At 41.3% G+C, this 24456-nt stretch overlaps 1 protein-coding gene across 8 annotated transcripts in view; it reads right to left on the bottom strand.

Annotated features, from left to right (window-relative positions):
* The window catches only part of NIN (ninein), a 98085-nt gene that overhangs the window by 14822 nt on the left and 58807 nt on the right, over nucleotides 1–24456 (bottom strand). For 7 of the 8 annotated variants that reach the window (XM_039256101.1, XM_039256103.1, XM_039256102.1 and 4 more), the window contains 12 exons: nucleotides 21070–21208; nucleotides 19158–19279; nucleotides 17289–17794; nucleotides 14096–16243; nucleotides 12690–12815; nucleotides 12516–12585; nucleotides 10768–10983; nucleotides 7444–7557; nucleotides 3950–4072; nucleotides 3141–3254; nucleotides 2265–2411; nucleotides 182–361 (listed from right to left, as the gene is read on the bottom strand). In XM_039256101.1, coding sequence (XP_039112032.1) covers nucleotides 182–361; nucleotides 2265–2411; nucleotides 3141–3254; nucleotides 3950–4072; nucleotides 7444–7557; nucleotides 10768–10983; nucleotides 12516–12585; nucleotides 12690–12815; nucleotides 14096–16243; nucleotides 17289–17794; nucleotides 19158–19279; nucleotides 21070–21208 — 4005 coding nt within the window. The remainder of the gene's footprint in view (nucleotides 1–181; nucleotides 362–2264; nucleotides 2412–3140; nucleotides 3255–3949; nucleotides 4073–7443; nucleotides 7558–10767; nucleotides 10984–12515; nucleotides 12586–12689; nucleotides 12816–14095; nucleotides 16244–17288; nucleotides 17795–19157; nucleotides 19280–21069; nucleotides 21209–24456) is intronic. The other variant, XM_039256108.1, reaches the window with a different exon arrangement.

Raw genomic sequence — 24456 nt, 5'->3', positions numbered from 1 at the left:
TGATCATACTAGGATAAAGTTATTTGCAAGTAAATGATAAATCAGACATTGTGAAAGTAAGTCTGCCATAGCAGAATCCTTAAATCCATACCCTGGAACCATTTCAGTCCTATCAAACATTCATCTATATACCACACTATTTTCAAACGTATGCGAGCGACCGTGTGCCGCTTTTCGTCACCTTGTCCCGCGAGTGCGTGAGTTCCGCTTTGGTGTTCCGCACCGCAGTCTGCAGTCTCTCGTTCTCCTGCCTACACAGCTGTTGTTCCTGCTCCATCAGATGCTCCATCTTGTCCCAAGATGGCCTTTGCTTCTGGTTATGGAATCCTGATGAATGGGTGGCTATTTCTGGGGCCCAGTTCTGAAAAGCAAATTGCAGAGTTAAGCCTTAAACACAAGCTGACTGTTGTTTTGAATCTATTTACTCAGTGACAATAATCATTCTTCATGTCTTCTAATAGGGATGAGTGTATGTTGTCTATATACATATAAAAAAAATATTTGGGAGGTTTGATTTAAAAGAGGTTTGGAAAATTCTTTGTTTAAAATAATCTTTGGCAAAATAGCTCCATCAAGTCTAACAGCAAAGATGTTAGGGCAAGTCGAGTCCATATGGAACCCAATTGCATAGAGGTTGGTGGCCTTAAAAATAGCTTCATTCTTATGGAGTTAATGCTTTGAACCCAGATCACTATTCTTTTCCTTTAACAGAGAACACAAAGGGGACTTCAAGATGCACAGCTAACCTGAAAGCTTTCACAAGCTAAACTCTACTTTCATTTTTTCCCATGTGCAATCATCTCCTTTCTTAGAATCCAAAGCACGTACTGTCCATGTAATTGAGACCTGAACTCAGGATATGCTTTTAGCTACCAAAGGGATTTTTTGGATCTTGGAAAATGCTTTAAAAAAGGTAACAGGTAGGTAAACCTTTTGCATTTTAAGCCAATACATGAAAAAGAAAAAAAGTTACAATCCCATTTCTGAGAGAAATGTCAGCCCAGAAGTAATTTTTAAAACTGGAAAGAACTATTTTCCTTTGTAAAAAAATAAAAAAGAGGTCTCTGCTGGCTCTGTTGGTAGAGCACGTGACTCTTCTTCTTGGGGTCATGAGTTTGAGCCCCATGTTGGGTGTGGAGCCTACTGAAAAATATATGTATGTATATATATATAAAATAAAAAGTATCACCAAGATATAACTGTATTAAAATAACTGTCCTACTTTTATGGTAGGACAAGATCTTAGTATCTCCACAAGGCTGACATCTGTAATACCACTTTTAATTTTTTTTTTTTTTTTTGGAAATTTTTTTTTATTTATTTCTAGGAGAGAGAGAGAGAGACAGCGTGAGCAGGGGAGGGTCAGAGAGAGAGGGAGTCACAGACTGAAACAGGCTCCAGGCTCCGAGCTGGCAGTCAGCACAGAGCCCGACGCGGGGCTCGAACCCACGAACCGCGAGATCATGACCCGAGCGAAAGTCGGACGCTTAACCGACTAAGCCACCCAGGCGCCCCAGTACCACTTTTAATTTATATAAGCACACAAAGTAGCATTTTGATATATTAAAACGAGATACACTTTATACAATATCAAAATGTTTTTGTTACCATAAAATAACTCAGCATGGCCTCCTGACTTGCATAATACAAAACAATCTTGTCACTCTCCATTTATAAACTCCATTTATATGAATTTCAGAAATAGGCATCCCTAACCTATGGTGGCAGAGGGTGGAGAAGTGGGTCCCCTGTGGTTACTGACTGGAGGGGAGATGTGAGAGCCTGCTGGGTGCTGGCAGTGTAGTTTGAGATAGGAGGTGTTTACACAAGTATAAACATATGCACATACATCGGTGTGGCAAATATACACAAAGACTCGTGAACAACACAGGTTTGAACTGCACGGGTCCATTAACATGGAGATTTTTTTTGAGACTATACAGTATTGTATTTTTTCTAGCTTTATTATAAGAATATAGTATATAGTATGTATAATATACAAAATATGTGTTACTTGCTTATATTATTGGTAAAGCCTCCAGTAAACAGTAGGCTTAACTATTAGTAGTTAAGTTTTGGGGGAGTCAGAAGTTATATGTGGATGTTTGACTGCACAGGGAGTTAGGGCCCCAAACCTCTGCGTTGTTCAAGGATCAACTATTATTTATGTAAACACACATACATCTATAAAAATACTCAAATGACAGTCTTCAACTCTGTGCACTTAACTGTATAAAGTTATACCTCAATAAAAAAGAAATTACCTTGTCACCAGCATTCTGAAGTTGCTTATATAAAGACAACACTTCTTGTTTTAAAGCCTCCTTTTCCTGCTGAGTCACTCGGAGGTCAGATTTAATCAGGGACATTTGCAGGTTTACATCCTGGAGGGTGTCTTCTAAACTCTGAACCTGTATCATGAGAAAAATCTTACACTGTGACACAGATCCTCATGGTCTCATCTATAGCATGTCTAGGAATGAATGAGCTAAGAGAATTCCAAGGTCCCTCCTGTTTACTATATCCAGCTCTTTTTAGTAGCCTAGTGGAAACCCCAGTTATTATGTTTATTTACCGGATATTACATTCAGATCAATTGATGAGCTATGCCCTGGAGCAAGGTATTGCTGACACAGTCATCTGGTATATGATCAAGTGATATCTTACAGAACCAGTGAGTACCAGCTGGCATGACAAAACCTAGCTCAATCCCATGAACCGTGAGATCACAACCTGAGCTGAAATCAAGAGTTGGATGCTTAACCAAATGAGCCATCCACGCGCTCTGGTATCTATTTAATTAAAATTAATCTAGATTTGTAAATGCAATGTTGATAGATATATTAACAAGGCATGAACCTGCCTTAGAAATTCTTTTTCTAAATCAGAAACAAGCAGTCATTTCTACACAGTAATCTCAAGGTTTCATAAGTAATCTCATAATGATGAGGTAATCTCATAATAATGAACTCTGGAGAAACTGTTGTTCAATTTCATCACACTATAAGCATATGACAAATATTAGTCAAAATGAATCATTATGAGCCAATTCTATCTGGAATATTCTTTCTACTAGAAATTCTGCTGAAATACATAGGAAAATATTAACTGTGCAGGTGAAACAAGAGTTGTCCACATACCTTTTCCTGTGAAGCCACTAGTTGCGACTTTAAGGTCTCACTCTGGTGTTCCCACGACTTCTGTTCTTGCTTCATCACAGCAATTCTGTGCTCTAAAATGCTTGATTTTGCCAACTGTTTCAGGACAAGGAAAGAGATAGCAGGCATGTCTGCAAACACATCTATAGCCTCGATTTACCTATCTCCACATAGGCTGAAAAGATCAAACGCCATGGGGGAGCAGGGCAAAGTAAAAGAAAGACATTTTCCTGACTCCCTTTTCTACCTTTAATTTTGAGGAGTCTCTTCTCTTTGGTAGTTTCCATTTTTCTCTCTCACTGCCCTCATTGTGGGTGAAAAATGGTAGGCTGAAAGGCAATTAGAACTCTCAAGAGAGTACCATAATAGGAAAATACGGAATGCCTATTAAGGCAGGTGGGACGAAAGCAATGTTATAGGATTTGCTAGGGAAAATACAATAGAAAACAAAGTGTGTGTCTACGTAATAGATCTCAGAGTATTAAATGCAACACTATATTATTAATAGTGACATACATAAATAATATACATTAAGTAGCATGGTTATATATTAAAATGAGGAAAACTATGTATTACTATGTTTAATAATGTAATTATTAAACAACTAATTTAGACTCCTTTTAAAATCCTGACCTCAGAAATTCTGAGGTCGCATAAGGCCCGCTGAAATGCTATTCCAGGAGACCATGGAACACTTCGGCTAAAACGGGAGAGCCAAGTGCCACTGGACACAGAAATGCTCACTGTGGAATACACTGTAGAGTGAGGGTAAAAAGTCTTCTGTTTACTACCTTATCCACACAGCTCTTTAGTTCCTCACTGAGAGTTTCCTTTTCTTTCAGCAGTTTTTCATTGTAGCTAAGAACACTAGAAAGTTTCTGCTGGAAGTCAGAGAGATCAGGACATCTGTGCAGCTGTAAGAGATAAACAATCCCATCGCGTCTCATGGCTGTATTTATAAACAGGGCATTTTCATGGCTGCTATTTCCCTATCTACATAGATATTTCACAGGACATATAAACCCTAAGGAACTATAATTAAATTTAAAAAAATGTTCCCTGCTAGAGTCTCTCCATTCTCTAATTGACTGCCAAAATGTCTGCTCAGATGGATTCACACAGACACTGTTATATAATGGTCCTAGCCTCTGTTTCACCTTCAGGGGAAAATAAGTAACATGCTGCCATTCTGTCATCAATTTAACTTGTGCACGTATATAGCACCAGACATTTTCCTCGTGCTTTTTTAACTGGAAAAAAATCTTTTTCAGCTATCTCGGTCAAGACTATAGACTTGGCATGAACCAAGTACAGTGAATCAATACAAGGACAAGTTTAAAGCTAAAACGGTCAGTGTTTTTCAGTGTATTTCATGGGTTCCCTTCGGAAGGGGCCCAAACTGCCTTGCTTAGTAAAATGTTAATGCGAACACATTGGCTTCCTCCTCTCCACCGGAATCAAGACAAACCAAAGGCTGTTTCTGTTCCGTTTCAGTATCAGCTTTACTAGGACTGATGTTGTGGACCAGATAATTCTTTGTTGTGGGGGGTCTGTCCTGTGCACTGGAGAATGGTTAGCAGCATCTCTGGCTTTTAGATGCCCATAGCACCCCTGTCCCCACACACCAGTTGTGAAAACCAAAAATGGCCCTAGACATTGCTAAATGTCCCAGGGTGTGGGAGTGATTCCTTCCTCCCCGCAATGACTGCTTTTTAAAGACACCGATTGTTTCTTCCCATCGTCCATATACTTTTATTTCCCTCTGTTTCACTTGACTTTTTTTTTTTTAATGTTTTTTATTTATTTCTAGGAGAGAGAGAGAGAGAGACAGCGTGAGCAGGGGAGGGTCAGAGAGAGAGGGAGTCACAGACTGAAACAGGCTCCAGGCTCTGAGCTGGCAGTCAGCACAGAGCCCGACGCGGGGCTCGAACCCACGAACCGTTAGATCATGACCCAAGTGAAAGTCGGACGCTTAACCGACTAAGCCACCCAGGTGCCCCTCACTTGACTTATATTTTCAGTTCTTTATCATGATTTTATGGCCATCTTTCTACTTCATATCTTAAGTTGTTTCACACATTTAGCTTCAGGAATAATATGACAACATAGACTTTAAGGGTTGAATCTTGTCTCCAACTGAGAATACATCACACCTTACAAATCTAAAATGAGGACACAGGACAATGCAGTTTAAAGTACCTAGGCACTGCTTTGCTAAAGGACCTTTCTCCTTTGCTCACTACCTTGCTTTCTCATCCCCAGAACCTCACAAAGCCTGGTACCATTTTGGGTGTGCCGGCTGGCATGTGACTTCTGCTGATGCTACTCGTGTTTCTCGTCTGTGCAAGAGAAATTCTCACTCACAATTTACTTGTATTTTGCCCTACAGAGCAAGCACATACTTCCTAGGTCCACACAGTATGGCAGCAACAATGGGCTGATACTATCCTACTGTCGTGATCCAAAAGAGCCCAGGTGCCACAGAATAACTTCCTGCCTAAGACAGACAAGGCTCACCATTTTTCTACTTCACTATTTATCCCACCATCTCTGTAAAATCTATCAATAAAAATGTGCCAAATGATGTCCTCATCATGCTATTTTACTCCCAGGTACACTCCTTTCCTTCTGATCTCTAGCTCAGTGAAGTCACAAAACACACATTTCCCATGCTATGGATTTGGAGCCCATCATTATCATCTTAAAGACCAAACAACAGATTTTCAAAAGGTAAAGGAGAAAAGGATGCCCACGGTAATTAGGATGCACTTGGTAAGAACAGCACTGGAAAACTTAGGTGCCACAGAAAGGCCCTATGAGCTTTAACTTCTGCAGTGTTTACAATGGCAGACAGCTTCTGTTAGGGCAGAACAGATCTACTCTGCATGGCAGCCTCTGACTTACAGAGCTCCTACCAGGTACCAGGATTAGGCATTAGGAGAGGCACAAATGCCCTGGAAGTATTACAATCCTATTAGGAAATGAAGACTTGCAGGCGTCAATTAGAGATCAACACAAACATAAACTCAGTGGTAGAGACTCAAAACTTCGGCATTCATAGGACACCTTTATGCTCACAGGCTGAACAGATACAAAACAGAGAATTTTATAATCTAAAGACGTCTTAATATCAAAGTAAACCTTTAGTGAAGCAAATTTAAAAAAATAGGACGAGGGGCACTGGGTGGCTCAGTCGGCTGAGTGTCCAACTTCGGCTCAGGTCATATCTCACAGCTCCTGAGTTTGAGCCCCACATCGGGCTCCCTGCTTTCAGCCTGTCAGCACAGAGCCTGCTTCAGATCCTATCGCCCCCTCTCTGTCCCTCCCTGCTTGCACTCCCCCCCCCAAAAAGAACTAAGTTCTCTGATTTATAAATAAGGATTAATCAAATCCTGTGCTCATTAAAAAGTGCAGAATAAAGAATAAAATAGGACAAAGTTCAGGATATAACTTTAGGTGAACTGTCTTCTATCCTTAAAAATCAAGTCTTTGTTTCAAACTTTGAAATAGGCTTCTTAAAGCCAAATTCATAACTGAGACTGCATCCCTGATAATGTTCTAGAATTTATTCTTTAGCCCAAGATAGATGACTCACACTTGCCATAAGAAAAAAGGGAAAGTGGGGGGGTGCCTGGGTGGCTCAGTCAGTTAAGCGTCCGACTTCAGCTCAGTCATGATCTCATGGTTCGTGGGTTCAAGCCCCACGTCGGGCTCTGTGCTGACAGCCAGCTCAGAGCCCACAGCCTGTTTCAGATTCTGTATCTCCCTCTCTCTCTGACCCTCCCCTGCTCATACTGACTGTCTCTCCCTCAGAAATAAATAAAACATTCAAAAAAAAGAAAGAAAGAAAACATTAAAAAATATAACAAAAAAAGAAAAGAAAAAAGGTAAAGTGGGACTTTTTTGTGTGTTGCACCAATCTGGAATAGTTATTAAAGTTATGAGCAATAAAGTCACTTTCATTTTAGACAAATGTATTGTTACTTTTCACTGGGCTGGAGGAAAACAGAGCAACAAATTTCTTAAACTGAAGTGGCTGTGACTGATTTATAGAATTTCAGTCTACAGCATGTCAGTTACATACCTCGAACAGCATGTAGAGAACTAGCAATAGGAGCCCTTATACGTGGACTTGTACACACACCCTCAGTTTTTACGAAACAACAAGCTAGTTGACAGGACAGCGCATAAAGGATGTCCGGTGGCTGGCAAAGCCAGACCACCAGGTCCGCAGCGTTCTATGAGCCTCCCCGCTGCACCCACTCCACACAGCACGCAGTCTTACTTGTTTCATTTTCTCCAGTTCATCTTTGAGACGGAGGTTCTGCTGTTCCACAATATGAGTCTGTATTTTCACTTCAGAAAGTTCTGCCTCCAGAGAAGACACTAAAGTGGAGGACTAAGAAGAAAAATTAAAAAGTCAAATAGAGGACATACTCATTTAGCCAGGGGAGACTTCCTGGGTTCACACACAGCAGCATTAAGGAAACCCTAGCCCCAGATTCAATGACACACTCTTTTATGACCATTACATTCAGTGGAATGAACCAAAACTATCTTTTTTTTTTTTTTTTAAGTTTATTTTTACTTTGAGAGCGAGCGAGCGAGCACGAGTTGGGTCGGGGCGGAAGGAGAGGGAGAGAGAGACAATAGCAGACTCTGCACTGTCAGTACAGAGCCCGATGCGAGGCTTGAACCCACAAACCGTGAAATCACAACCTGAGCTGAAACATAGAGTTGGATGCTCAACTGATTGAGCCTCCCAGGTGCCCCCTGAAACTATCTCCTGAAAGACTGTCCACCCCAACGTCACAAACATGATTTCTCAGATAGTTTTTGCAGGTTTCTCCACTGCAAAGCTACTTTCTCTGGGGGGAGATAGTTTGAGGCTATGAAAATCATGTTTCTCCTTAAACTTTTGTTTATTAATTTTAGTTTCTATCAGTGGATTTTGTCTACAGTAGGTGCTACTCTCATGTTTGCCTAATGATGACTTTCTATTTCCTTCTTTCACTCTACATTTATTAATCAGATTTCTACTATAAGGGAGAGCTGTTAATTCTCCTCCATTTAATCAATTTTTAATATCAGTCTGTACCCATACCTACTTATTCTATATTTATTTTATGATTTATTATGATTATTTTGTTGGTCAAACTATTCCAGCTTTGGCCATGAGCTATTTTGTTGGTCAAACTATTCCAGCTTTGGCCATGAGCAGTTCTTTAGGTGGGAGTCTGTATCCTTTAAATATGCCCCATCTATTTTCTTTAAGCACTTTTTTCTTTCTGGCACCATGAGGTGTTCCAGACTCATCTGGAATTTTCCCTGCCCCAGCCCTAGAATCAATCATTTTTTCCAAAGAGCCCTAGTTTCTTTTATAAGAGAATAATATTTAGAAACCAAGATCTGGGCACTCCATGCATATACATACATCCATGTCTCTGTATCAGTCTATACATATATTAAGAAACGTGAGTTTATACTAATGCCTCAAATTCGAGTCTAACACCACAGGGTTCATTTTAGCCTTCCGCTACTTCCTCCTTGCAGTTTCCTTCTCCAACAGTGAGAACCTCAGTTCTGTTGCCTATAATCTATTTACTATTTGCTCAATTCTAATAGACAAAAAGTGGGTTCAGAATTACTGACTTATCCCCCATGAGAAACACATTCACTGGCTGGAGCATTTTAGCATTTGTGTATACTTCTTTCTTTCTTAAGCCCTACAGTATAGTCAAGATAATCATTTCCAATTTACTTCATTCTTTTCTTCCCCATCGTAGTTACGTTATCCACTTATGGTATAGTTAGGTTCATTTCTTAGTGTTTGTGTTCCAGGCTGGTGTCTCTCGCCATCCTGATTGGTTTTAACTGTGTGTTTATTTGGGGGTATGCGAAGAGTATGTAAAACACTGCTATGCTTCCAAGAGTCAGAGCCTGAAAAGATTTACTCAAGGAAGTGGTACTCCCATCCCTCATCCCTTCTACATTGTTCCCATTCCTCTTTTCCATCCCTTTCCCACCCACCCCCTATGGGTAACCATCTCTTTAGTTTCTGGTTTTCATTTTTGTATGTCTTTCACACAGATGAGCAAGTATAGGAGCATGTTTATTTTATACCATCCCTTTCTGTCTTACATGGACAGAGTCATCCTCTACTCTTTTGTGCTTCTCTTTTTCACTTACGAGTATGTCCTGGAAAGAATTTCATATCGGTAGACATCTTTCCCTTCTTCCCTTCCTTCCTTCTCTTCCTTCTTCCCTCTCTTTTTCCTCTCTTTTCTTTCTTTCCTTTTTTTATGGCTGCACAGTACTATCCCAAGGTGTGACCGTACCCACATTTCTCCAGCCACTCTCCTATATATGAACATTTAGATTGTCTCCAATATTTTGCAGTTACAAACAATGCTATAATGAATAACTCTGTGTATATGAGTATTCACACTGTTGGAGGTGTACCTTTAGGATAAATCCCTAGAAATGGGATTGCTGGGCCAAGTGGTAAGCACATAGGTAATTTTGTTAAGTATTAGCAAATTTCCCTCCAGAAGGATGATATCAGTTTACACCCCCAGCAACATACAAAAGTGCCTGCTTTCCCCAGAGTCTTGTCAACAGAAAGTCATATTTTAAAATCGTTTCCAATCTCATAGCTGAGAAAAGATATTTCAGTATCGTTTTATTTGCATTTTTATAATTATGATTGTGAGTTTTTCCATGGGCTTCAGGGTCATTTTATCTTTTTATTGAGATTTATTCATGTCTTTTTCCCAGTTTGCTATCAGATTTTGGTCCTAAATCCTTGATTTTTAAATGTTCTTTACACAGTAGGGATATTAGCCCTACTTTCTGTGGTATGTGATATAAATATTTTTTCCCAGTTTGTGAAATGTCTTTTGACTTTGTCTATAGTAGTTTTTCTCTGCCACAAAAAAAATTTTTATCTAATCATTTCTTTTTTGGCCTCTGGTTTATGAGTCATAGTTAGTTTTTCTCCACACTAACATTAAAGAGAAATTGGCCCATGGTTTTCTTCTAGTACTTATGTAGTTTTTCTTCTACTACTTATGTAGTTTTCTTTCTTATATTTAGGCCCCTAATCCAATTAGACTTTATTCATATGTACTGTTTAAGATATGATTTTTTTTTTTTTTAAGAGAGCATGCAGAAGGGGGGCAGGGAGAGAGAGACAGAGAGAGAATCCTAAGCAGGCTCCACACCCGGCACAGAGGCCAAGGCAGGGCTCAATTCTCATGATCCTGAGATCGTGATCTGAGCCAAAATTAAGAGCCAGATACTCAACTGACTGAGCCACGCAAGCACCCCATATGGATCTAATTTTATCTGTTTCCAAATGTCTGGGTTGTCCAGGCACCACTTATTTAAGAAATCCATCTTTCCCCCAGTGATTTGTTATATACTACATTTCCACATGTATTTGAGTCTAATTCTAGACTTTCTGTTCCACTTCTCTATCTGTCTATTCATTTGCTGGTACTATATTGTTTTAATTATTAAGACTTTATGTATAAGAAATTGAATATAAGCATTGTTTTATGCTTTGGGACTTGCTCCCAAAAGGCTGTAGGGTGGCTACATTCCATACCTGCACTTTACATTGTTCCAGTTCTTCCTTCAGATTAGACTGTTCTTGTTTCCATTCCTCCAGTGTACTGCATCCTGGCTCTTCATCCTTCTGGCATAGCATTTCTGCCAGACGTTGATTAAGTTCTTGCAGGTCTTTCTCATTCTGAGAGTTCTTTTGGCTAAGTTCAGCATTTTCCAAATCCAATTGTTGGTTTTGGGTTTTTAATTCTGAAACCTAATGAAAATTGAAAGGAATTTTAAAAACTAGTTACCCTAATTCTACTAAAAAACAGATTTAGAGACTGGTTTTGTTCTCTATGTCGATAAAGTTTTATACATACATATGTACACAAACATACCCTTAATAACAGAATTTAATCTATTATTCATTATTACAAATTCCATCACTTGGGAAGTGTTTGAAGAAGTGACAGACCCTCCATACAGTCTAACTCCACGGGGGTAGCCATTGTTCAGAGCTGGGTACATATCTCTCCAGACTGTTTTCTATGTATATACAAAACTCATATGTACATGGAGGTTTTCTCCTTCTTATCACAAAAATTTGAATCATTTCAGATGTTTGGGCAACCTGTTTTTTCCACTTACAATATCTCACAGACTTTTATCTTCCCAAGACAGTGCATTCAGAAACCACAACAAGCTATATTTTTTAGTGGCTCTAGCCTCTATTCGAGGTGTCAAAACATTCCATAATGTATTTATCCATTCTCACACTGACACACAAGTTTGTTATCATTCTTTTAATTATGAAGAAAAAAAACAATCTTTTGAAAAAATCATTTACAGAGGGTACCATTTTGGATTTCGGATCATCTTCTTAAAAGCGGGGCTGCTGAGTTAGAAGGTATATACCTATATTACTGGTTTGATAGATATTCCCAAAATGTCTTCCTCGTGCTACCACCTTATAGTCCTATAGAAAATGTATGAGTACCTTCATACCCTTACCCCTTTTTTACAGACTGGGTGGTATTTTCAGTTTTTGCTCATCTGAAAGATGAGAAAAGAATTTGCACTTCCCTAATAAGGTTAATTATCTTTTTCTATATTTTATTTCTCCCCTTTACTTGACCACTCCTACCAATTACCTGTTTTTCCAACTGAGTTTTGCCCTTTATTTGTGAGAGCACAGAATATATTTTGGATATTGAGACCTTGTCTGTTTCTAGGACTGAAAATGCTCTTTTCCCAGGATGTCCTGGTCTTTTGGCCGTTTCAGATAGATTCTTAAATGGCCCTGTCCTGCACAACTGCATGTCATGAGACTACAAAATTGGGCACTGGAATGGCACAGGCTATCTGCATCAATTCTACTCCTATGAAAAGATATATACACTCTTACTCTTTACCTGTGAAATTCTGTCCTTAACTTTCCGGTTTCAATCATGGTGATGAAAGAGGAAGGTGCTAACATTAATTGAAAGAATGTGAGGGACAGGGTTAGTATTTCATGAATTTGGTTTTAGAGCTCATATCGTCTCCCCATTCCCACTGATTATAAAATTTGTATTAAATACTCATAATCTAGAAATAACATATATGTTATCATATTCACAAAAAAATAGAAGCCTAGTTTAGAGTCCGCATGGGGTGAGTTTCCATTCTGAAACCCAGGTTTCACAACTTTATCACCATTAGCTACATGTCATTTATAGTAGTATGTCCTATAAATTTATAAATTGCAAATAAAAAAAGAAAATTTCAGAATCAAGGGACACTGGGAAATACCAAGTATCTCCTTACCTGTTTCTTTAGGTTTTCAACCATCTTCTGAACTGCAGCTTTTTCCTGTTTTACAGTTTCTATTTTCTGCCTAAAGGGACAGTGAAAATATAAGAGTTAGGCTTTAAATGCTGAAGTAAAACAGTTTTAGTCCTTGCAAAAATGCCCTAAGAAAATTTAAGTATAATGTCTTACCACATTTCTTCCTGAGATCCATTTAATTTCCCTAATTTCAGGTTACAAATGCTATCTTCTTCATTTAAAGTAGTAATTTCACTTCTCAAAATAGAATTTTCTTCTTGAAGCTTCTCAGATTCACATCTGAATCACAGAGATTTAAAAATACCGTTATAACAAGGCAGTCGTGGCATCTTTGAAAAATGCTTTCTAGGAACTTCCAATGAAACAAGTATTCCATGCCAGTTAAAAAGAGAAGTCTAAATTAGTACACTTTTAGTACTGGAAATCAAGCTCTGACATACTGACTCTTTTCTTTTGGGAAGATGAGAATGTCACCAGAAGCCATTAGGGAAGCGTGGCTGAAACACTGGCGCGCAGGCAGAGATGGGAGCCGAGACTCTGCCCGCTATGGTTGCTGGTTTTCTCGGTGGCAATCATACTGCTTTGGGCTAATAGCTTCCATTTATCTCAGGCTCAAGTCCTACCTGCTCTATAGAGGCATGGGCCCTATTGCTAAGCTGTATTAGCTTTCGTTACAGACCTCAGGGCACCTACAAAAAGAAAATTCACTACGTAACTAAAAGAAATACGTACGCTCAGGTTAACTTTGTGATTTTTTCAACTCATTATATTCGGATTTTTAGAACTAAAAATGGTCTGAAGAAGTGGAAAAACTATATCTGGAATTCAGTTCTTTTGTTTCCTATCATTAAGGTATTTCAGAAACATGATGTAATATTTTCCAAGTCTTTGAAAACCAAATTTGCTAGAAGACTATTGCAATCATGTTATATAAAATCAATTGAGTGGTGTTTCGCATGAGTTTCATTTCTGTCTTAATTTCAAGCACATTTATTAGAATTTGATAGCTCTTCAACAGAACAATATGTTCTAAGATAAATTTCCATTGGTTATACAGTATCAGCCTGTGCCTCGAGTGATAGATGTGAAGAACTACAAGCCACAAAGCATGGCATTTTTCCTATATTAGTATAAGAGTTCTCTTCTATCAAGTGAGTTAATCATAAACAAAAGGCATTCTCATAGAACATGTTCCAGCAAATGAGGAGAACAACTAACATTTAGCCAAAACAAAACCAAACAAACTACCAACCCAAATGAAATGCCAGAAAAGAGTTAAAGACTTGACACACATTGAGGATGCACATGGTTAAACAGCAAACACGCTCCGTTAAGACACCCCAAACGAATGACATTTATTTCCTATAGAGGGGGAGGGGATGCCTCCTAGGCAGGGTTATTCTATTTGTTAATACAACACAGAAGCAGAAGGAAGTCTACGGTACTGCTCTTTTCTTGAAGACTAACAGGTTAGTTTCTCTAGGCACAGCAAGTGGCGGAAGTTAGATTTGGTGAGGTGCTCTTGGGGTTCCGTGAAGTTCAGAAGGTACATACGTTACCTCAGAAGTTCAACTTTCTGTTGCATCTCACTGCATGTGATTTGCAAGTCATGCATCATTGCCTTTAGTTCCTCTTCGTTTTCTCCTTGAGAAGGTCCATCTTTTTGCTTAACTAAAGTAGTGACTCTCTCCCTCAGCTTTCTTGTCAGCTCCTGCAGCTTCTTCTTCTCCAGTTCCAACTCTGCTATGGTGGCCTGACGCTGAAGGTGTCTGTCTTGAAGGCCCAGCAGAGCGATGTCTTCCTCCAGTAGAACTTGGTTCTGTACTCTGGGCTTCTCTCGACGTGTCCGGATTGTTCTGTGAAGCCAGGAAATTTCACTTGCTTTTACTTCTCCCACGAGCTGTGCGTTCTCCTGCTCGAGGTACTGGTTTTCTTGATAATGTTCTTCTAGAATATGGTGGACATTCATCACTGTGGGTACATGCTCTTCCTGTGCCTGATGTCGTCCGGGCACCTTCTCTTCAGGTTGGACTTCCAGGCTATCTAAATGGGCTTCCCATAAGGAGAAGCAGTCACAGCGCAGCACCGCTCTTTCCTGGAGCCTCTCAATCTTGCCTTGAAGTCTCAAAACCAGAACATGCAGTTCCTCGTTTTCTCTCTTGACCTCATCGTAACTCTTTTCCAGGCTGAGGAAGGTCTCGGTCACCTCTTCAACTTTCTTTAGCTCATCCTGCAATTTGAAAACTTCTGAAGTGAGATCTTTGTTATGTTCTAGTGCTTCGTCATAGCGCACCTCCATCACTCTCAGCTCTTCCTGAAGACAGTCATTTTCTCTGCTGGCATCTTCATACAACAATTTATATTTGGGGGAAGCCTCAGGGATTCTCTCAAGCATCTTCAGTTTCTTTTTTAGCACAGAAACGTCAAAAAGTAGGTCCTGTTTCTTTTCAGAAGCCCGACTGCAGTCTGCACGCAAGATCATCAGCTGTTCCTGAAGCTGACGAATCTGATTCTTCAGGTCCCAGGTCTCGGTCCTGGTCTCTTCACTGTTCTCGAGCTCGGAAAAACTCTCTATTGATGCTTCAGACTCCTCTGTTTTGACTTCCTGTCTCTGAGCTGAGCTCGTCCCTGTGCTTCCCAGATCCCGGGCCTCGTCGTCTTGTAGGTCACTTAGGGCGTGCTGTGTGGCTACACCTTCTACTTGCTTCATTTGACTCTGCAGTAAAAATGGCTCTGTCGGTTCCACAGAACTTCCAAATAATCCCGTAGCTGGCTCGTCTAAACAAGAAGACATTACTGACCCCGGCTCTAATTTTTGTAACTTCTGCTGCAGTCTTGAAATTTCAGTGGCCATTTTCACATTTTCCTTCACTGCTCGCTCGTGAGCTCTCTGCAGGCTCAAGAGGACATCTCCATTCTCTTCCAACAACTGCTTTCCTTGCTGGAGCAGGGACATGGCTCCACTGCGTTCTGCGTCCTCCCCGCCCACTGCCTGGCAGCCACTCTCTGTCCTGGAGAGAGGAGATACCACCTGCTGCATTTCTTTGATTTTATTCTGCAGCCTAGAGATTTCTGTGCTCATCTCGGCCCTCTCCTGATCCGCTTTCTCACAGGTCACCCTGTGGACACTTTCCATGGCCTGAAGCCTGGACATCATTTCCTGCCTCTCCCGGTCGTGTTCCGTTTGCAGCTTCTCAAGCTGCTGGCTGGCGGCCTGCCGCCCTGAGGCGCCTGCCTGGCACGGGACCTGCTCCCGGTCCCTTGGCGCTCCTTCACCACCGCTCTTCAGCTCAAGTGTCTGGTCAGACAGCAGGCTCTGCTGACTTTCGGACACGTTTCTTAGATCTTCCAGGTCTCTGAGCAGCTGCTCTCTTTCAACGACCATACTACTCAAATGTTCTTTGTACGTTTTCTCCAGCATCTCTCTCTCCTGGCTCAGCACCAGGGAAGTTGCTCTCTCTCTTTGGAGCGTCTCTTTGAGCTGCTCCTGGGCTTCGGCACACTCCTGGGTGAGCTCGTCCTTCTCAAACTCCCACTGGGACCTCTCCTCCAGCTGCTGTTCCAGGAGCTCCTTCAGCTCTTGGCGGTAGCGCGCCTCCAGGCTTCGCAGGGCGCTCTCACACCGCTCGGTGACCTTCTGACAATCAGCCTGAGACTGGGCTTCTATCTGAGAGGTTCTTCTATTACACTCAGTTTCCATTTTTTCCCTAAATGTAGTCAACATACAGCATTACTGAAACTGCCACCGACTCCAGAAGCAAACAAAACACATTTTCCCGCGCAAAGAAGACACTAACAAGCAGACAATCTAAACCCTTTCTATAAAAACGGTCTTTACGTCTTCCTGTGTAATTGATTTATACAGAGGGTCTCATTTCTGAGAGCGGAGACTGGCAGCCATAATGAACTTAAAAGACTTACCTCTCTCTGTGTTTAGAGGGAAAATCTAGAAACCGCCTTCTTTGGCATCCTCCTGGATGTGTTTATGGATTTTTAACCAAAAATATAAACTGATATTTCACATTCACGATCAAATGCATATTAACCTAACCCTAATTCGGGAAGTATACAAAATTCCTTCATTTTAATTAAGTATACATTGGAGAGTAGTAGTCCTGTACACCATACATATTAATATATTCATTACGTTTTTCCTTATTTAATAAAACAGCACTAAAATAATCAGGGTATGAAGCCTCAAAGCCCTCACATGTACCTGTGATTTCATGTGGGGAAGGTAAGCACAAAGCTGCACTTCATTCTTTGAGTTCTTCATTATAGAACTTTACCCAGAATTTAGCTCACAGATAGCCTTTCTCAGAACACACTAATTATTCTCATCTGGAACCTGAAAGGATAGTCGTTGAAACGAGAAGTACTATCTTTTGGGGCGCCTGGGTGGCTCAGTTGGCTAAACATCCAACTTCAGCTCAGGTTCTCACAGTTCATGGGTTTGAGTCCCGTGCCAGGCTCTGTGCTGACAGTTCAGAGCCTGGAGCCCGCTTTGGATTTGGCGTCTCTCTCTCTCTCTGTCCATCCCCCGCTCATGCTCTCTCAAAAATAAACAAACATTAAGAAATACTATCTTAAGGAAAAATCCATTTCAATAACCCCAGGGTAGGCTTACATCTAAACAATGGCAAAATAGGTTGAGAAACTAAGGCATTTAGTCAAAGTCTCCTTAACTGACTGGAACTTCTGGTGCCCCCAAGGGACAGTGTTTTGGCTTCTCCATTTCCCCTATTTTCTTACCTTCCCTCTTGAAGTTCCCTTTGGTGCTTTTCCAAGAGCTCTTTCCGCAACTCCTCCTTCTCGAGAGCGTGCTTCTCCATCAGGCTTTGCAGCTGCTCCTGGTGAAGCTGCTCAAGCTCCTGAGTCAGGCCTCTCACCTTCTCTTCCGTCCAGGCGCCGTTCCGAAGGAGCCCTTCCCTCTCGCGGTGGAAGCTCTCCTCGGCCTGCTGCAGGCGGGCCTCGAGCTCCACCCCGTGCTCCAGCCTCAGCTCCTCCCGCAGGCGAGCCTTCTCCTCATCCCACCTCATCTGCAGCTCGCTCTTCTCCTCCTCGTGTCTGCAGACGGCTGTATGCTGGGCCTCCTTGAGCACCGCTGCCTGGCCCCGAAGTTCCGCAATTTCGTTTTTAAGGTCATTTATTTGTTCTCCCAAGATGTGCGCCTCATTCTCGTACTTTTGCTTTGTGCTCTCTTGCTCCTTTTCCCAGGCGACCTTGGTCTCATCCAGCTGTTTTTCATAATGGTGCACCTGAAGTCGGAAAGCGAAACCACCTCAATGTTACTCGACTCAAGGCCATGGGAAGGCGGGGGGGGGGGGGGGGGGGGGGGGGGGGGGGGGGGTGGGCAGTAACTACTTCTCTCCCATGTGGACGTTCCTCAGTTTTCCCACTTTAACAGCTCGAAAACATGTTAAATGAGATATGATTGAGTCAGGCATAGTTTCTTTTCCTTTGTAACTCGGTTGAATTTTATTAGTTTCTGAACAACTCTGATAAAAATGACTAGACTTTCACATAGATACATTGGTCTTCCCAGGCGTCCTGTCCAACTGTAAATGTAGGGATTTAAAATATTTAAATTCAAACATTGATCAGACACCTATCATAGGCACTCGGTGGCCTTGTGGGGACACAGAGTCGGGTGTGATATAGTCCTGCCATCGAGGAGAAACCGCTCTGGACACGGGTTTGTCGAGTGCAAACAAGTATGCTACAGGGCAGAATGAAACACATAAAAGGTATAGAAAAGAGAGCTACCGTGTAACCTAGAGAGAGATTCAAAGAGGAAAAGATCACATTTGGCCAAGGGCATTCAGGAATGGGCTCGTGCTAGATGTAGCATTGGATCTGAACTCTGAAGGGTAAGCAGACTTTCAAGAGGGAGAGAGGAGTAACACAGCAGGTGCCAGCATGAACGAGAGAGGCCACTTTGATGAAGAACTGCGAACTACTGGCTTGGCTGGAGGAGAAGGTAACAAAGAAGACTAGATATATAAGCTGAAGCACTGTGGTGGAGGGTTTTGGAGGCCAAGCTTCAGAAGTTGTACTTACTGCTATATCAAAGGGCTTTCTTTGGTCTTATTAAGATGTTTTTCAACAAGTTAGAAATAATGCATTGGCCTTCAAGTTCCATGCTTGCTAGGGCTGAAGATAATACATTTTGGCAAAAGTCTCTCCTAGGAGGAAAGGCCTCATGCTCAGCCTACGGAAGAAACCATCCTGAGGAAGGGGGTTTTGGTAGCCACCAGAAACAACAGGAAATGTATAAACTGTGATGCTCTATAAGGCGCCGGAGTGGCCTAGGCGGTTAGGCATCCAACTGCAGCTCAGGTCATGCTCTCATGGTTCATGGGTTTGAGCCCCACATCGGGCTCTGTGCTGACAGCTCAGAGCCTGGAGCCTGCTTAAGATTCTGTGTCTCCCTCTCTGTGTGTCTCTCCCCTGCTTGTGCACACTCCTGCTTGCTCGTTCTCTCCCTGTCTCTAAAAAATAAATACACATTAAAAAGAATTTTTTTTAAGTGATGCTCTATGAGTAAAAAGAATTAAGAATGTTCTATAAGCCAAAGCTTGCCAGAGGTCAAAGAAATGAGAGAACAGGACAAGGACTTACTTTCTCTTCAAGCTCCAGTCTTAAGCGACATAAGTCCCTGTGATGTTGCTCTTTCATTTGCTCAATGACCAGCTCTGCCTCGATGCTCATAGTCAATGGATTGCATTCTTCAGAACCAAGCCCTGAAAACACACGGGACCCGGTGAGCCTGTGGCAGGCTCTTTCAGTAACACAACTGGCCTCTGAGGAGGGAACGTCCAGTTAAAGAAATACATTTCAGCCTCAGTTACCGCTGATGGGATCTACTAGGAAACCAGAGAAGCCAAGAGGTGGCTTGCATTAAGGAAAACAAGAGAAAAATGATGGTGAACAGGCAATACAGTAAGATTCTTTTATGTACAGACTCTGTACCAAACCTTAATAGAATCCATCTTTTTGAAGGGTAGGTGGGGGCAGGCGTGGAAATTGTGGTTTAAAGGTGACCTTCTAAAATGAAAATGCTGGGGAGTAAGGGAGTTTGATTAGATCAATCAGCTTTCTATCCAACAAATACTATGTGACAAATCAGCAGAGAGGCAATGTGGCAGAAGGTGCCGGGGGGGCGCTAACTTCATGGGTCAAGAGGGCGAACCCACAATATTAATTTCCTACAGTGCAAGTGGAAACCCATTTTAAATTATCAGCTAAAATTTTAAAAATAGGTTAGGAACCTGGATATAGGCAGTTTGGGAGGAAAATTCTCATGTCATTCATAGGAGTTCACTTCTGCAACTGTCCATGATGACGACGGACACCGAAATGTGAAGCATAAATTGGAGACTGAGCTCATACATGGACAAAATCATTATGTCTAATACTATGTGGGAATCTCCTAAGGCAGGGGATTCAAAAAAAGTTTTTCACGTGGGTTCACAGGCAGATATGAGAAAGGGCACGTCTAGCATTTGAGATTGAGTCTTGCCCTGAGCTTTCTTTTCACATATTCTTTCTTTTCCCGTTGGTATATCCCCACCGGAGAAGTGATGGGTGCAAACCACCCCAGGATGGAACAGCTTCACATATCCATGAGGAGAACCCCCCACACTATCGGGAAAGTCCAGAGAAGCTTCTGAGATGCATCATACCATCAGCTGGGTTCCATCCTTACACTACAGTAAGGCTACTGACCACATACTTAGAATCACAAGAAAGGTCTTAAGCCTTCTCTCCGTCCCCTCCCAAATCCCTTATTTATTCTAGAATGAATAGCTAATGAGAGGAATAAATAATCCTTGTAAGAACCTGTACTCCGTTAGCAGTAGGGAAGACTAGAACAGAAGAATTTATTATGAGTTTGTGAAATTCAAACCCAACACACTGAGGAAAGAGGCAGAAGGCCAGGAGGAAGGAAAAGAGCTGATGAGAAATGCAGCAGCGTTCCCAAACGCTGCCTTCCAACTTTCCCACTCCAGGTCCTCCTCAAAGGCACAGGCAACCAACACTTATTTAACTTATTTGTGGTTCTACAGAGGCAATGCTGGTTTTAATACGGCCAGTGTAAGCAAACCAAATTCTGGTTTCTGGTTGGCCTATTCTCCAAAATGATCATCATACCAGTTAGGCACTCCTTAAGAAAGGGAGGATTCGGCAATAGTTCAGTGTCTGAATGTTAACATTCCCAAGCCCTGGATTCTCAGACTTGTGCCAGGTTTGTTTGTTTGTTTGTTTTAAACAAAGCAAATATCCTTGTGATTTGAGTTTTCCATTCCTTTGTTGATATGTATAAAAATCAGAAAGAAATATTCTCATAAAGACTTTAAGGATAAATGAAAAAAACAGACCACAAGTGAAATAGCTCAAGAAAATAGTACTGCCCAGGTTTTTAAAAAAATTTTGTTAGTTGCCAAAGTTGTGCAATTTTACATTCAGCCATGGCCATAAAAGCAAAAGCCAAAGGCAGAGCCTCTGGAAAGATGATGTCTGAATGGCTTACCCTGATCAGGCTCAATGCAACCACTGTTAACCTCAAGTTCTTCGGACAGTGAGTTCTTCAAGGGAAGTCTCAACACTTTGCCTTGCGTACGAAATTCCTCCAGCTCAGACTGGAGTTCATCCACTTGGTCTTGTAATACCTGGAGTTTAAAAACCAACACAAGTCTTTTTTTTTCTTTTTTAGTTTTTTGTTTATTTATTTTAAAGTTTATTTTTCAAAGAGAGGGAGGGGGACAGATGATCCCAAGCTGAGAGCAGAAAGCCTGATACAGGGCTCAATCCCATGAATCATGAGATCATGACTTGAGCCAAAGTTGGACGCTTAACCGACCAACCCACCCAGGCACCCCAGTTTGTTTATTCATTTTGAGAGACAGACAGAGCACGAACAGGGGAGGAGCAGACAGAAAGAGAGGGAGAGAGAATCCCAAGTAGGGCTGTCAGTGCACAGCCCAATGCAGGGCTTAATCTCATGAACTGTAAGATCATGACCTGAGCCAAAATCAAGAGTCGGACACTTAACCGACTGAACCACCCTGGTGCTCCATAAAAATCAACGCAAGTCTAAAAATGACGGCAAAAGCACAAGCAACAAAAGAAAAAAACAGGTAAACTGGACATCACCAAACCAAAAACTTTTGTTTCAAAGGATATCATGGAAGTAAGAAGACAACCCACAGAATAGGAGAATAGCTTTTGCAAATTACATGGTCTGACAAGGGTCTTATAACTAGAATATACAAGGAACTATTACAACTCAATGATAAAAAGACAATCCATTTAAAAATTAGGCAAAATATCTGAATAGACCTTTCTTGAGAAAGAGATGCAGGGGTGCCTGGGTGGCTAGTGAGTTGGTTAAGTGTCCCACTCTTGACCGGTTTGGGTCATGATCTTGTGGCTCATGAGTTCAAGCCCTGCATGTGCTAACAGCACAGAACCTGCTTGGGATTCTCTCTCTCCCTGTCTCTGCCCCTACCCCATTCATGCTCTCTCTCTCTCTCAAAATAAATAAACTTTAAAAAAGAGAGATATGCCGATAAGCCCTTGAAGAGATACTCAAAATCAACAGTCATCAGGGAAATGTAAATAACACAGTGAGGTACCACTTCACAACCCCTAGGGATGGCTAAATTCCAAAAGACATAGCAAGAACAACTGTTGTCAAGGATGTACAGAAACTGGAACTCTCACATTGGTAGGAATGTAAAATGGTGCAAATTCCTTGGGAAAAGTTCGGCGGTTCCTCCAAAGGTTAAACATGCAGTGATATTATAACCCGGCAATTCCCCCCTGGGCATATACCAAAGAGAAATGAAAACATATCCACATAAAAACTTGTGCACAGATGTTCATAGCAGCATTATTCATAATAGACTAACCCTAATGTTCATCAACTAATGAACGGATAATTAAAATGCAGTATAGACATATAATGGAAGATAATGTAGCAATGAAAAGAAAAGAAGTACTGGGGTGCCTGGGTAGCTCAGTTGTGATTTCAGCTCAGGTCATAATCTTGCAGTTCAGGAGTTCAAGACCTGCATTGGGCTTTTCCCAGACAGTGCAGAGCCTGCTTGGGATTCTGTCTCCCTCTCTCTGCCCCTCCCCCGCTTGCTCGCGCGCTCTCTCTCTCTCTCTCTCTCAAAATAAATAAAATTTAAAAAAAGGAAGGGGAGGGGAGGAGAGAGGAAGGGACCACTGATACATGCTACAACATGGATGAACCTTGAAAATACTACGGGAAGTGAAGAAGTGAAGGAGGTCAGCCACAAAGGACCACATCGTGTATGATTCCATTTATATAAAGTTTATGAAGATTCCATTTATAAAGAATAGTCAAGTCTCCAGAGACAAAAGGTGGATGATTAGTTGCCTAGGGATAGACTACAGCTAAGAGGAGTGGGAGTTTCTTTCTGGGGTGATAAAAATGTCCTAAGATCGATTATGGTAGTGATTGTACAATTCTGTGAATATACTAAAAGATACAGAGTTGTACGCTCTAAATGGGTGAACGACATGGGTGAATGGTGTATAATCTGTTTAAGAATATAACTGAATGGATTTGGGGAATTTTGGGGAGGTAGAGATGACAGATTTTACTAATGAAATCATAACTTTTAAGAATTATAAGGAAAACACCTCTACTTGATTAGAGACAGCCAAAACTTAATTGTAAAATTAGCATTAATGTTTTGTCTCTTTTCTCAAAATGTGCACATATATTTCCTGGGAAGGCAGGCTATGGGCAACCTCATAAGGAAGTGATTGTTTTCCTCATTTCTGTACAAACACAATTTTCAAGTAGTCAGAACTCAGTTATAATTACCTTGTTAAAATCAAGTTATTGTGATTTAAGAAGAAAAAAAATCCCAAATTAGTTACAACTGAGAGTTAGTTACAAAAAAATCAAAGATGCCTATTATTTATAAAAATGTTTTTGTCTCTTCCGGTAGGAATTTGTTGTCTGTTTGTTTGAATTTTGTTTTTTAATGTTTATTTATTTCTGAGAGATGGAGAGAGACAGAGCATGAGTGGAGGTGGGGCACAGAGAAAGAGAGGGAGACACAGAATCCAAAGCAGGCTCCAGGCTCTGAGATGTCAGCACAGAGCCCAACACAGGGCTTGAGCCCACAGACCATGAGATCATGACCTAAGCCACAGTTGAACCACCCAGGTGCCCTACTTCTGGTAGGAATTTGTAATTATTTAGTAGCTAAAGCCCTGAGTGATTTTTGCTGCTTCTGCATTTTGTAAATAAAATAAGGTATTCAGGGGAAAAACACATACACACAGGACAAAAACAAATTACATCAGATTAGGTCTGCAGTGTTTGATTAAGAAAGGCTCATTTTAGGGGCATCTGGGTAGCTCAGTCAGGTGAGCATCTGACTTCAGCTCAGGTCACAATCTCGCAATTTGTGAATTCGAGCCCCATGCCCAGCTCTGTGCTGACAGCTTGGAGCCTGGAGCCTGCTTTGGATTCTCTGTCTCCCCCAACCCCTTTCTCTCTGCCCTTCTCTCTCAAAAATGTTAAAAAAACATTAAAAAAATTTAAGAAAGGCTCATTTCAGGAGCACCTGGGTAGCTCAGTTGATTAAGTGTCTGACTTCGGGTCAGGTCATGATCTCATGGTTCTTTGGTTCCAGCCCTGCGTCCAGCCCAGAGCCTGGAGCCTGCTTCAGATTCTGTATCTGTCTCTCTCTCACTCTCAAAAATAAATAAATAAACATTAAAAAAAAAAGAAAGGCTCATTTTGGAATAAGCATGTGAACATGACCATGTATTTCTCTACTTGGACTAAAACTTTATTCTCCCCTAAGAACCAGCAATCTCTGACGTGGATAAAACAAATTTAAATGCAGGTTGTATGAGTCCCTAATATTCT

The sequence above is a fragment of the Hyaena hyaena genome, unplaced genomic scaffold, assembly GCF_003009895.1.
Source record: "Hyaena hyaena isolate Hyena2069 unplaced genomic scaffold, ASM300989v1 scaffold_559, whole genome shotgun sequence".
Lineage (NCBI taxonomy): Eukaryota > Metazoa > Chordata > Mammalia > Carnivora > Hyaenidae > Hyaena > Hyaena hyaena.
This window is presented reverse-complemented; position numbering and strand designations above follow the sequence as displayed.